A 12,120-nucleotide genomic window follows, 5' to 3' on the forward strand; every position below is an offset into this window, starting at 1 on the left:
CTTGTAGTTGGCTGACAACGACAGTGATCACCCCACATGTTACTGTCACTTTTTTTTTTGTTTCTCATTTGGATATTCTTGTTTAATCAACCCATCCTTTGTCTTTTGAGGGTGGCTAGTGAAGAATAAAAGTGACGAATACATTTTCTTATCAAGTCATCTTCAAATGCGTAACATTAAGGCAGCACAAAGTTAGGAATGACGAGGAAGTAAAGACATTAACTGCTAATGAAATCATTCACCCTCAAAAAACCCAGCAACTTTATTTGGTCAGGCAAGTTTTAGCTTTAGTCTGACTGGAAACATTATTTATAAATACCAGCTCAGTGCAGTGGCCTTATGGTTAGAGTGTCCTTGAGACTGGGAGTCATTCCAAATCTATAAAAATGGTACCTAATGCCTCCCTGCTTGGCACTCAGCATCAAGGGTCGGACTGGGGGTAAGTCCCTGTGACATACTAGCGTCATGTCCAGGGTCGTGACATGGAAGTCAAAAGTTATCTTAAAGTAATGAGTAGTTTAATAAATGTGATTAGCTCTGTTAAAACCTTTTCCCAGTGGTTTTGCCTAAAAGTAGATGTGTCAAAAGATTATCCTATCTTATATCAAAATTGGCTAATGGGAGGGCAGGCCTCACTATGGCCGGCCTGCGGGCGGGCGGATGGACCTCTGACTCAGCCATATAAGGAGTTCCCAATGCAGCTACGCCCAAATATGGGGTGTATTGTCTAACCTCAATGTGTCGTCATGACATCAGGCGCAACCAAATCAGTCAGCTCCATATATGGGCACAAAAGGGGGCATGCCCATATATGGGCATATACTGATGACATCAGCGATCTCCATATATGGGCATAAAAGGGACAAGGACTGACAGACAATAGAGATCCGGTTGTCCAGAGCCACAGATCCGACCACTATGCCCATATATGGTCATGTGCATATATGGGACCGACCGACTTCAAACCCAGCGCGTGCAGCGGCAGGGACTCGAGGGAGTGCGGTGCCAGCCGTCGAGTAGTTCGGAAAGCCAGTTGTCCAGAACCGCCCATCCAACCAATATGCCCATATATGGGCATTCCAATATATCCATGCTCATATACCGATGACATCAGGGATCTCCATATATACAGTATGGGCATAAAAGGGACAAGGACTGACAGGTAGACAGACAGAAACGGACATATCCATATATGGGCACAAAAGGGACAGACGGGTACAACGGGTACTCTGACAAAGCCCCCAACACTATGATGACTCAGACATAGTCGTCGGATAGGCAGTGCGACGTAGGTGTGAGGGCCGAACTCTAGAACATCTAGTAGAATCAAATTAAAGGATGCTAAATGCATGCAATCACATATGCATACACTGTGTTCCTCAGATATATGTTTTTTGTTTAGTTTTTTTTCTCTGTGTAGAGAGACTGGAAACTGAAGGCAGAGAGGATGGAAGAACATGCAACGAGCCAGGTCTCCAAATGGAATAGAACCATGGACATAATGATTACCGTATTTTCCGCACTATAAGGCGCACCGTCAGTGCGCCTTATAGTGCGGATGCGCCTTATATATGTATCAATATTGGTTCCCTTGGTTTCCACACTATAAGGCGAACCGTCAGTCCGCCTTATAGTGCGGATGCGCCTTATAATGCGATGCGCCCTATATATGAAAATAATACATTTATTGAAGGTGCGCCTTATACTCAGATGCGCCTTATAGTGCGGAAAATACGGTATGTGGTTGGTGGTGATCTATTAGCCCCATTGTTAGTTTAATGATTAGTAATGTTACTCACTGATTTGGAGTCGCTGTTTCTGCCTCGCCATGAAAACCACCAGCCACCTCCTTTCTTTGGCATCTTGTCTTTCATGATACTTTCCACTGAGGTCTGTACATAACCATCCAATCAAAGAACAGACACAACAGACAACCACCCAATCAAATGACAGACAACCACCCAATCAAACAACAGACACAACATACAACCACCCAATCAAACAACAGACACAACATACCACCACCCAATCAAATAAGAGACACAATAAACAACTGCCCAATCAATCAAGTGAACACAACTCAAATAATAATAATAATAATAATAATAATAAAACACAACAGAAAAGAAACCATTTTAAAACACAGAAATTATAAAGCTGACCAAAGACAAACACTGGCTGGAAAACAAAAAGTCTAAACTGACTGATTCACATATATTGGCAGCTGTCAAAATGCAAATAAAGATACATGTAGTGAATACAATCAATGAAAACAGGCTAATAAAATAATACAAGAAATCAACTAACTCAACAAACAGATTGCAGGTACGGCAAAATGAAACTGAACGGGCTGAATGAGAGTGACTGGCAATGGACCACGGGACTGAGGTGAGGGAATACAAATAATCATATACACATGAGACAGAGAGAGAAGGGAGATGGCTTTACACAGATGCATACAACAAGATAGGTCTGAGAGATACCGTAGAAGAGAGAGAAAAGGAGACATAGAACACAGGTTGACAGACAGACAGACAGACAGACAGTAACAGGTGGACATGGTAACATGTTGTTATACAACAGTACCTACTTAGTCAGAGCTGACTCTTTATAGCCTATGTTGCTTAGCAACATTTTTGTTGATGGAGTCCTGAAAGAACTTTATTTGTTGGCAAAGCTGAATAAATGTCACTTGACAAAATCATTAACTGTTGTTTAGAACTGTTGTATAAAAACTGTATCACATCACATTTGAGGTGGTGCTGTTATACATCTGTGATTCTCTTTGAATAAATGACAGCGGTTCTGTTATGCAGTAGTAATTTGCCAACACACCCTCTCATGTGATATTGCTTTAGTGAGAGACAGATGACAGACTAATACAGATGGACAGACAACAACTTGTAAACACGTTAAGCCATGCATGAAGCAACATACAGCCTGTGCTTGTGTGGAGCCAAACAGACTGGGGAGACAGTAAGAGAACAGACCAAAGGCTGCGAACACATAACTCAGACACAGTGAGCACTTAGGTCACACACGCACGCGCACGCACATGCACACGCACAGTCGCACACACACACACACACACACACACACACACACACACACACACACACACACACACACACACACACACACACACACACACACACACACACACACACACACACACACACACCGAACACACACACACACACACATGCACACACGCACACACGCGCGGAATTGTGAGGTGCAGGAGGGTAGACAAACAGAATAACAACAAAGAAGGGAAGATACATGTTATTTGAATGTTAGGAAAAACGAATTCAGTAATATTTCACTTTTGTATGGTGTACTGTATTTCTTGTAGATAATTATACAGGCTGGTGTGGCAATTATGCAAGTCAGGATGTCAGTTATGTGAAAATAACCACCGGGGGGTGCTATATTCTATAACTGACTTACACATCGTGCATTACCCCTCTTATACCATGCCTAACTTGCTATAAACCTTATTATGATTCGCCTATTAATATATGCCCAGAATAGGGACGCTAGGGTTCAATTAGCTAGGGAAATCAATTTCAAAGTATTCCACTAAGAAATGAAACGAAACGAAAGGACACATAAAACACACTGCAAACATCAAGACATTATTTACTAATTCTTATATTCTTCAAGTCCCTTGTCCAGCTATTATCTCTCTGTTCAGCCCGAGATAGTTTAGATAAAAAGAAAAAGAAAAGCTATTAGAAATAGCCTTGCGTAGAGATCAGAGATCTCTGCCTACTGATATGTCTGGTGAAATCTAAATTCATTAAAAACCCTTTTATTGCTATTATTTTCAAATATTTGTTGACACAGAATCAATTGTTTTACGGTCATGATTCACCAGGAGTCTGGATGGCTTGGTTCCAGGCTTCAAATAATTTATATTAATATTTTCGGAAATCTCTATGGGAAACATTAATGGGTTTTCTATCTGTGGCATCATAAAATGGCCGCCACTATGCCCTGTATAGGGCATACAGTATGTGTGAGTAGCTGTGTGGTCTTACCTGTGGCAGAGGTTTCTGATAGACCTGCATGGACAACATGAGAGGGGCAGCGGTGTTCCAGTTGTAATACCTAAGACAGTTACATAGAGGGCGCTCTTGTCACATCCTCAAATAATCGAAACTTTCCACAATAAAACTTTTAAGCACTTAAACTCTCTATTCTTAGTGAAACAGACCCGAGTTGAAACTGTACTTGGACCACCTTTTCCAGTCTACGCCAAATCTCTTCGCCCCAAATTATAGCCGATCTGCAAGCTCACAACGTGTCGCAACGCTTGAGCTTGTAGATTGGCTATCTTTGGCGAATGTTCCCCCCAGAATAGAGATGCTGGGGTCAAAGTGGTTATCACAACAAATCATAATAATATTTATATGATCATTTTAAACTATACAACTTTAAAAATCCATAAAACATTCTTATTTAAAAAATGAATTTCACCTACTTGTTTCCTATCTTGACCACTAGGTTGGGGTCGTCGATGACGGATGGGTTTTCAGAGAACTGTTGGCAGGAGACAGCCTTCTCCAGGAACTGCTCTGTTGCACCATTAATCACACACACACACACACACACACACACACACACACACACACACACACACAGACACACACACACACACACACACACACACACACACACACACACACACGCACACACACACACAGTATGAGTATACAGTACACCAGTACAGTGGTTCTCAAAGTGGGGTCCCCAGCAAAATTAGCTAATATAGCATCACAATAATTTTAACCTCTATATCCATTTATACGTTGGCTATTTAAAAATAGCAAATTTGCAAGCTCACAACGCGTCAAATCGTGCTTGTACAACTGTTATTTTTGCAGTTTTTAAAGAAATATTGAAAATATTTTGAATAATTTGGATAATTGTTTAACATAAATATTTTCTTCCGGGGGTCCCTGCCAAATACGTATCAATTTGGGGGTCCTTGGCATGAAAAGGTTTGAGAACCACTGCAGCACACACTCTGATGTGCACATGGTGTGTACCTCTAGTGATCTCTGTGTTGTCAGTGAGCCCTCCACACAGAGAGATGGCGACATGGGGCATATCTCCCAGATGCTCTGAGAGGCTGTCCACTCCACTGTCCATCCCACTACTGGCCACCGACTCTGGGGACTGGTTGGCACTCCGCACCCCCATCATCATCAGGTCACCGCCACCATGAACCGAACCACCGCCACCATCACTGCATGGGAGAGTGTACATGTGTGTTTGTTATTGTACATACGGTGAGTGTATATCAGTGGTGGAAAAAGTACTCAAATTATTTACTTAAGTAAAAGTACCAACACTGCAATATAGAAATACTCTGGTACAAGCGATGCGACGCGTTGTGAGTTTGTAGATTGGCTATTTTCAAATAGCCTAGGTATAAAATAGGGCTAAAGTGGTTAATGTATGTTATAATTTATATCTGCAAAATAACTAGTAACTAAAGTTTTCAAATAATTGTAGCAGAGTAAAAGTACAACATATGCCTCTGAGATGTGGTGGAGTGGAAGTAAAAGTATAGACAAGTGCATGTGTTACTGTACATGTGTATGTGTTTGTGTACCTTTTAGGGAAGTACAGTGCAGCTACATCAGGGTCCATGGCTGTGATGTCATCCAGGTAGACTCCATCAGAACCTAGGTGTTCACTCCTCTTATCTACAGGCGGAAGGCAATCAATAACACATCATCAATAACACATTATGGAGGAATCTGGGTGTGAATCAGGCCTGGTCAATCAACCGAAAATATATCAAAACCGATATTTAAAAACAATAACTATAACAATAAGGAAGCACGTTTTTTAAATATATATATTTATTTCTTATATATCAAGAAATCGACGCATGCACACACACACACACACACACACACACACACACACACACACACACACACACACACACACACACACACACACACACACACACACACACACACACACACAACCTTTCTTCTTTGATGGAGAATCCGTCCGCCTGTTTGGACTGTCTCTGTTTCCGTGCACATCCATATATTCAGGCAGCATCACTGGAGGCATGGAGGTTGCAAGAGCCTCCACCTCTCCACACGTTGCCCCCACGTTCTCCACCATGTCCCTCAGAGCCTCCACCTCTCCACACGTTGCCCCCACGTTCTCCACCATGTTCCTCAGAGCCTCCACCTCTCCACACGATGCCCCCACGTTCTCCACCATGTCCCTCAGAGCCTCCACCTCTCCACACGTTGCCCCCACATTCTCCACCATGTCCCTCAGAGCCTCCACTTCTCCACACGATGCCCCCACGTTCTCCACCATGTCCCTCAGGGCCTCCACCTCTCCACACGATGCTCCCACATTCTCCACCATGTCCCTCAGGGCCTCCACCTCTCCACACGATGCCCCCATGTTCTCCACCATGTCCCTCCCTGGGAGGAGAGGAGAACAAGGGGGAATTGAGCAGTGTTACGGCGACACCTTCTTTACATTTAACTCAACTACGGGTGCAAAGGTTATTCGAAGTAATCAATTTGATTGATACAAGTGATACCAGCTCACAATGCCAGCTCATTTTCCGCTATTTGCTCAACAAAGTTGTACGATGAATTTAGCAGTGCCAGCTTAACGGAAGTGTTTTAGGTGCTGAAGCACAGGGCACCAACCTTGGGGGGGCACCAAAGGCGTGGAGATAGTGAAAGAAGACAGAACTATTGCCGAAAAGCGGCGAAATTTAGAAGCTGCTGCTGCTGAAGAAGCACTAAAGCGGTGAAACACGCCAGTGAAGCGTACTTTTTTCCACGCTGCCGGGACTGTTAGCTACTAGTCCAGAAATCAACTCCAAAGAGTATGTATTAACATAAAGCAGTGGTGTACTGTGGATCAGGAAACAAACGTGGGCCATGAGAGAGATCTATTGGGTTGCGGAATTGAGTACAGAAACATTGTTGTTGTGTACAACAGGAGAAACGCAATTAAGTAATTGGAGAGGGGGGGTTCCCAATTAATTCCTCTCCACACACTGCCATTGTATCAAACTGACTCACCTGCCAGTGAGGAGCCCCCACAAGGATGACACAGCACCTCAGTCCCACTCCTCCCGTCCAACACTCCCCACTGACAGGTGCCGCCAGTGACTGGACAACTACTGACAACAAACCCCAAACTTCTCATTACCTTGCTCTCCTCCAGCCATATCTCTGGCTTCATTACAGGTCTCTGCAGGCCGAGGGCAGATCTCCCCTGGCCTCTGCGGGATGTAGATGGTGAGGGACTGAGGCTCTGTGTCAGAGATGGTTCTGAAGTGAGTCCTGTCAGATACGGGGACAGACACCGGAGCAACTGGAGAGACAGGCTCTGGATTCTGAAGTGCCAACAGGAAGGAAGGCTGGAGATGAATGAATAAAGAGGATTTGTGGGGACAGAAAGAGAGAGAAGAAGAAACAGGGAAGGGGTGTGTTATTAACGATGAACCTTTCTGCCCCATGGTGATTGAAGAGAAACTTACATGAAAGATACATGGCTGCTTCATAATGCTAGCAATTGATTGTTTATTGCTAGTTATGTTTATTGATGTACCGAAGGGGTGTGTGTGTGTGTGTGTGTGTGTGTGTGTGTGTGTGTGTGTGTGTGTGTGTGTGTGTGTGTGTGTGTGTGTGTGTGTGCTTACCTGAGCAGCGTGTGGCAGCTCACCCCAAGCCCACAGCATAGGATTTCCTGTACTCTCATTGGCTAGTTCTGAATCACTCTTCGGAGTCATTGAGCGTGGTTCGTTGAGGCTGTTGGGTAAGGAAAAGATTTGTTTAGAAAGTTCTTTGACCTCTGCCTTGTCCCTTATTTGAGCATTATCCTGCTTACACCAAGCTTTACCAAAGGTTGAAAATAATTATAAGGATGTTCATTCAAACTTTTCATGTGTGTGTGTGTGTGTGTGTGTGTGTGTGTGTGTGTGTGTGTGTGTGTGTGTGTGTGTGTGTGTGTGCGTGTGCGCGCGCGTGTGCTTAAAGCTCTGATGCAGGCACTAAGCTGGACTTGTGTTGCATTGGTGACAACCACAGAACAGTTTGATCAGTATTGCATGCATGTCCAGTTACTGAAGAATAATGTTGCTGTCGGTCAGAAACCTCTTATCTCCATATTTTAACTTTTTGTGTTAAACAGGAACTTGTTAAAACGTTTGTTTATCGTCCTTTGGTACACATTGTCATTTAAGTTAGCATTATGGCAAACCTGCTGCCTTCATTTTGGAGCATGAATGCTGTTTACAGGACTGACATTGTATAGGAGCATGACAAATACCTAATAGAGGATAAAAGAGACGTCTGCTCAGGACAAGATATGGACAGACGTCTGCACGCAGCGATGGACAGAGAGTCTTCAATCACAGCACTGGAAGGGAGGAAGGAAGGGTGGGTGGGTGGATGAATGGATGGATGGATGAATGGATGGATGGGAAAAAAGGCAGTCACAGAAGAGGACAGCAACAGAGAAAAAAGACAGGGAAAGCCATTATGGTCTTGGAGTATTTGTGGAAACAGTCATTGTTCATGATCAAAGTTGACCAAGGTCGGCTTTGTACGTGGTACACTCTTTTTTTCCCTCCACATTAAATCTCTTCTTTATAGCCGATCTAAAAGCTCACAGCGAGTAGCCATGCTATGCATTATGAGCTTGTAGATTATCTACTTTGGGGGAATGTTCCCCTTATCTCAGCACAACACAACACACTGACAACCAAAACACCATCATATCCATATTAAAGAACTTGTGTGTTTACCCTGATAGTCCTTTGTACATACAGTGTTTTGTATTTGTTGATGCATTATTGTGTTATTTTTTTATGCTATGCTGATGAATTGAATACATAGGACCACAATGGAAACAAGTCCCCAGGACTTTTTTGTGTTATCCTTTTAGTCTTGTATCCCTGACCGTACCACGTGCTGTTTACATTTCTGACTAATAAAGTATTCAATCAATCAATCAATTGTATGTTAACCCCCTATATTCTAATCAGACAGCACAGATTAATCAGTTAGAATTAGACTACAGAGCTGGGGGAGAAAAAAAAACAGAAAAGAAAAGAAACAGAACTCAAAGCATTTTGGAAATAGCTCAGGATCTGTTTTCCTTATATGTCCTTTTCTTTCCTTACACGACAGAGACGATTTATAACCACGTTCCATCCTGAGTGTATCTCTAGTGCTTCTATCCCCCCGTGCTGTACATAAGCACCTCCAGAACACATGAATACATGATTCAATCTCTTATTCAGTGTGTGTGTATGTGCGTCGTACCTCTGCAAGCGAGTCCAGTCAGTATTGTGTGTGTAAGTGCTGCTCAACACACTGGCTGCTGGCCCCTGATCACTGTATGTGGGTCCAAACACACACACACACACACACACACACACGCATGCATGCGCACACACACACACACACACACACACACACACACACACACACACACACACACACACACACACACACACACACACACACACACACACACACACACACACACACACACACACACACACACGTCCGTTAGCATCATAAATACACGTGTCACACATTAAAGGGATAGTTCACCCCAAAATGACTTTTCTTTTTAACGAATATTCACCCCATGGAGACTTCATGGATATTTTTTTATTTTCGTCGCATTCCTAAATCAATAATTTGATGACCGGCAGCGCTGCCGGTAGGAGACACAAAAAGTCTCCTTTGTGTCTCTTACCGGGACCGCTGCCTACCGGTCCGCTGGTCATCAAATTATTGGCTTAGGAATGCGACAAAAACAAAAAAATATCATTGAATTCAAGTCTCCATGGGGTGAATAATCGATAGATTTTTTTTTTTTTTTTGGGGTGAACTATCCCTGAAGTACGATATTGTACAGGCTACACATAAAACATCACAAGACTTCCTCAGATCATTATCATATGATGTCCCATAAGCTGTGGGCTGGACCCTCCATAGGTAAACGCTGAGGAAAGAACCAAATCAGCACCCAGGACGCGAACAGTCTTCTCCCGGGTGGTTGAAGCCAGAAGGGGGCGAGGGGCGGGGCTGGCGGCAGGGGCAGGCAGGAGTAATGCTAGTGCTGAGATGCTCTCAGCAGCAGGAGGAGCAATGTTCTCACTAAATAAGTGTAGAGGAATATCTTGCGGAGTTTCAATGTTAATATGTAAATATGGCAACTCATTTAGATGTAGGTTTATGGTTTCCCATGGACTATAGCAGTTGCAATTTCTCTTCTTTCATAACATAATCCCCACACCAAGAGTAAAAAAAGAAAAAACGTTTCAGTCATTCGGTCCGACTTCACAGTAGCCCATAGTAGCCTTTTCATACGCGATATGTGAAAGTTTATAATATTTAGAGAAATTGAAAAATGTCAAATACAAAAGTAGTCGTAGTAGTGAATATTTATTTTTGTTTCTCATAAGCGTGCATCCGTTGTATTTTTGTTTCTCATCATCCGTTGTCCATCATCCGTTGTCCGTCAACAACACAGCCGTCTGTGCCTCGACGTTTGCGCTCTGTCTCAGCTCGCTTGGTGCCTTCTGGCTTCAACCACCCGGGAGAAGACTGTTCGCCCCCAGGACAGAGCCTGAGGTTGGGAGAGTATAGGTTGATGGCCGGTAACTTTCCAGGCACGTGTGACTATCGGGGGAAGGGGTACACATGTGACAGCAGCTTAGGCTAGGCGCCCTACTTATGGACAGGTTCAGCTGGCCGTTTCTTGTCATAAGGTGTTGTTGTCCTTGGTGGATGCCAGTGTCAAGTGGAACTTTGCTGATGATGACTGCTGTATGATTATCCCAGCCTGGGAAGAACCTTATGGTAGTTGTGTTTGAGAACAAGTGTTAGTGCATGAGCTATTTTCCACATATTAACTGGATAAGGTTATGACTGACAACCACAAATCATTGATAACCCTTTTCCAGTCAACGCTGTACTGAAAAAAGAAAGGAACTGAAATCTCAACCAGCAACACGACAGCCTCTATTCACAAAGCCAGCTGGTAAAGTTAAGGTAGCCATTTCAGCCTCCTATCGCGTGTGCACGAGAGGAGCTGAGGTGAGGATATTTTCTGATGTGTGTTAATGGACTGTGTGTCAACCAAACATAACTTCCCCTATTAATACTATCATTTCCATAATGATGGACGGCGCCCCAGCTATGGTGGACCACGACCACAAAGCTCTGATTCCCTGTTTCTCCAATACCATTATATTATTCACAAGAAAGCACTGAGCAGGAAAATACTGAATATGAAGGAAGTGATGCATGTTGCCATAAATGCTGTGTGTTGATATAAGACATGATATAAGTCCTGATGAGGATCTAAGTGATCGAAACATTGACAGCAATAAAATACAGCAGAGCTTTTTGCAGTATTGCCAGTGTGCAGACTTTATTTCTTTTTGAGATTTAGAATTGCAACCAGCAGCTGCCAACTTGACTTTAATGGACTGGCAGGTAGTTCCCATGCATCCCATGTTCTCTCACACTAAGAGTGAGACGCCACAGAAGACGGTATTATTTTGCTGCTGCAACAGAGGTGAATTTGAGGTGGATTTCATCATATCTTTCTGCACTCATTTCATCAATCATTTTAGATTGAATTCCAGTAATACCTGCTTGGATAATTTATTTTGCCTCTAGCTTTGCTGTTCTACTACCTCATAAGTAAAGGAATGTTGGCTTGAGTGGCAGCACATTCTCGTGCCGGGGTAGGGATGGAAGGCGTGGCACCAATCAATGTGGATCTCAGACTTCATGTGACCAGCCTATGACATCAGTCATATATGATGTCTGTCGTCTATTATCTCTGCTGTCCGGCAGCAACCAGCTAACTCCAAAATGGTCATTTTTCAGGAAATGACAAAAACAAAACAAAAATGGAGTTATGCGCGCGTGTGTGTGCGCACACACACACACACACACACACACACACACACACACACACACACACACCTGTCTCCCTCGCTCTCCTCATCAGAGCTCATGTCGATGGTAAACATGTCTTCGTGTTCTGACATTTCTCCTTCACTCTCTTCTCTCCTTCCTCCTTCAG

General features: G+C 43.4%; 1 protein-coding gene across 3 annotated transcripts in view; it reads right to left on the bottom strand.

The window, feature by feature from the left end:
* lpin1a (lipin 1a) overlaps positions 1-12,120 on the bottom strand; it is a 36,701-nt gene that overhangs the window by 16,227 nt on the left and 8,354 nt on the right. For 2 of the 3 annotated variants that reach the window (XM_084061938.1, XM_084061937.1), the window contains exons 5-15: positions 12,021-12,120; positions 9,333-9,404; positions 8,335-8,424; positions 7,706-7,814; positions 7,213-7,423; positions 6,009-6,467; positions 5,624-5,717; positions 5,055-5,254; positions 4,487-4,580; positions 4,044-4,113; positions 1,800-1,892 (exon numbers count right to left, since the gene is read on the bottom strand). The exon at positions 12,021-12,120 is cut by the window's right edge and continues 102 nt beyond it. In XM_084061938.1, coding sequence (XP_083918064.1) covers positions 1,800-1,892; positions 4,044-4,113; positions 4,487-4,580; positions 5,055-5,254; positions 5,624-5,717; positions 6,009-6,467; positions 7,213-7,423; positions 7,706-7,814; positions 8,335-8,424; positions 9,333-9,404; positions 12,021-12,120 — 1,592 coding nt within the window. The remainder of the gene's footprint in view (positions 1-1,799; positions 1,893-4,043; positions 4,114-4,486; positions 4,581-5,054; positions 5,255-5,623; positions 5,718-6,008; positions 6,468-7,212; positions 7,424-7,705; positions 7,815-8,334; positions 8,425-9,332; positions 9,405-12,020) is intronic. The other variant, XM_084061939.1, reaches the window with a different exon arrangement.

The sequence above is a fragment of the Gymnoscopelus microlampas genome (genome assembly GCF_963454915.1).
Source record: "Gymnoscopelus microlampas genome assembly, chromosome: 1".
NCBI lineage: Eukaryota > Metazoa > Chordata > Actinopteri > Myctophiformes > Myctophidae > Gymnoscopelus > Gymnoscopelus microlampas.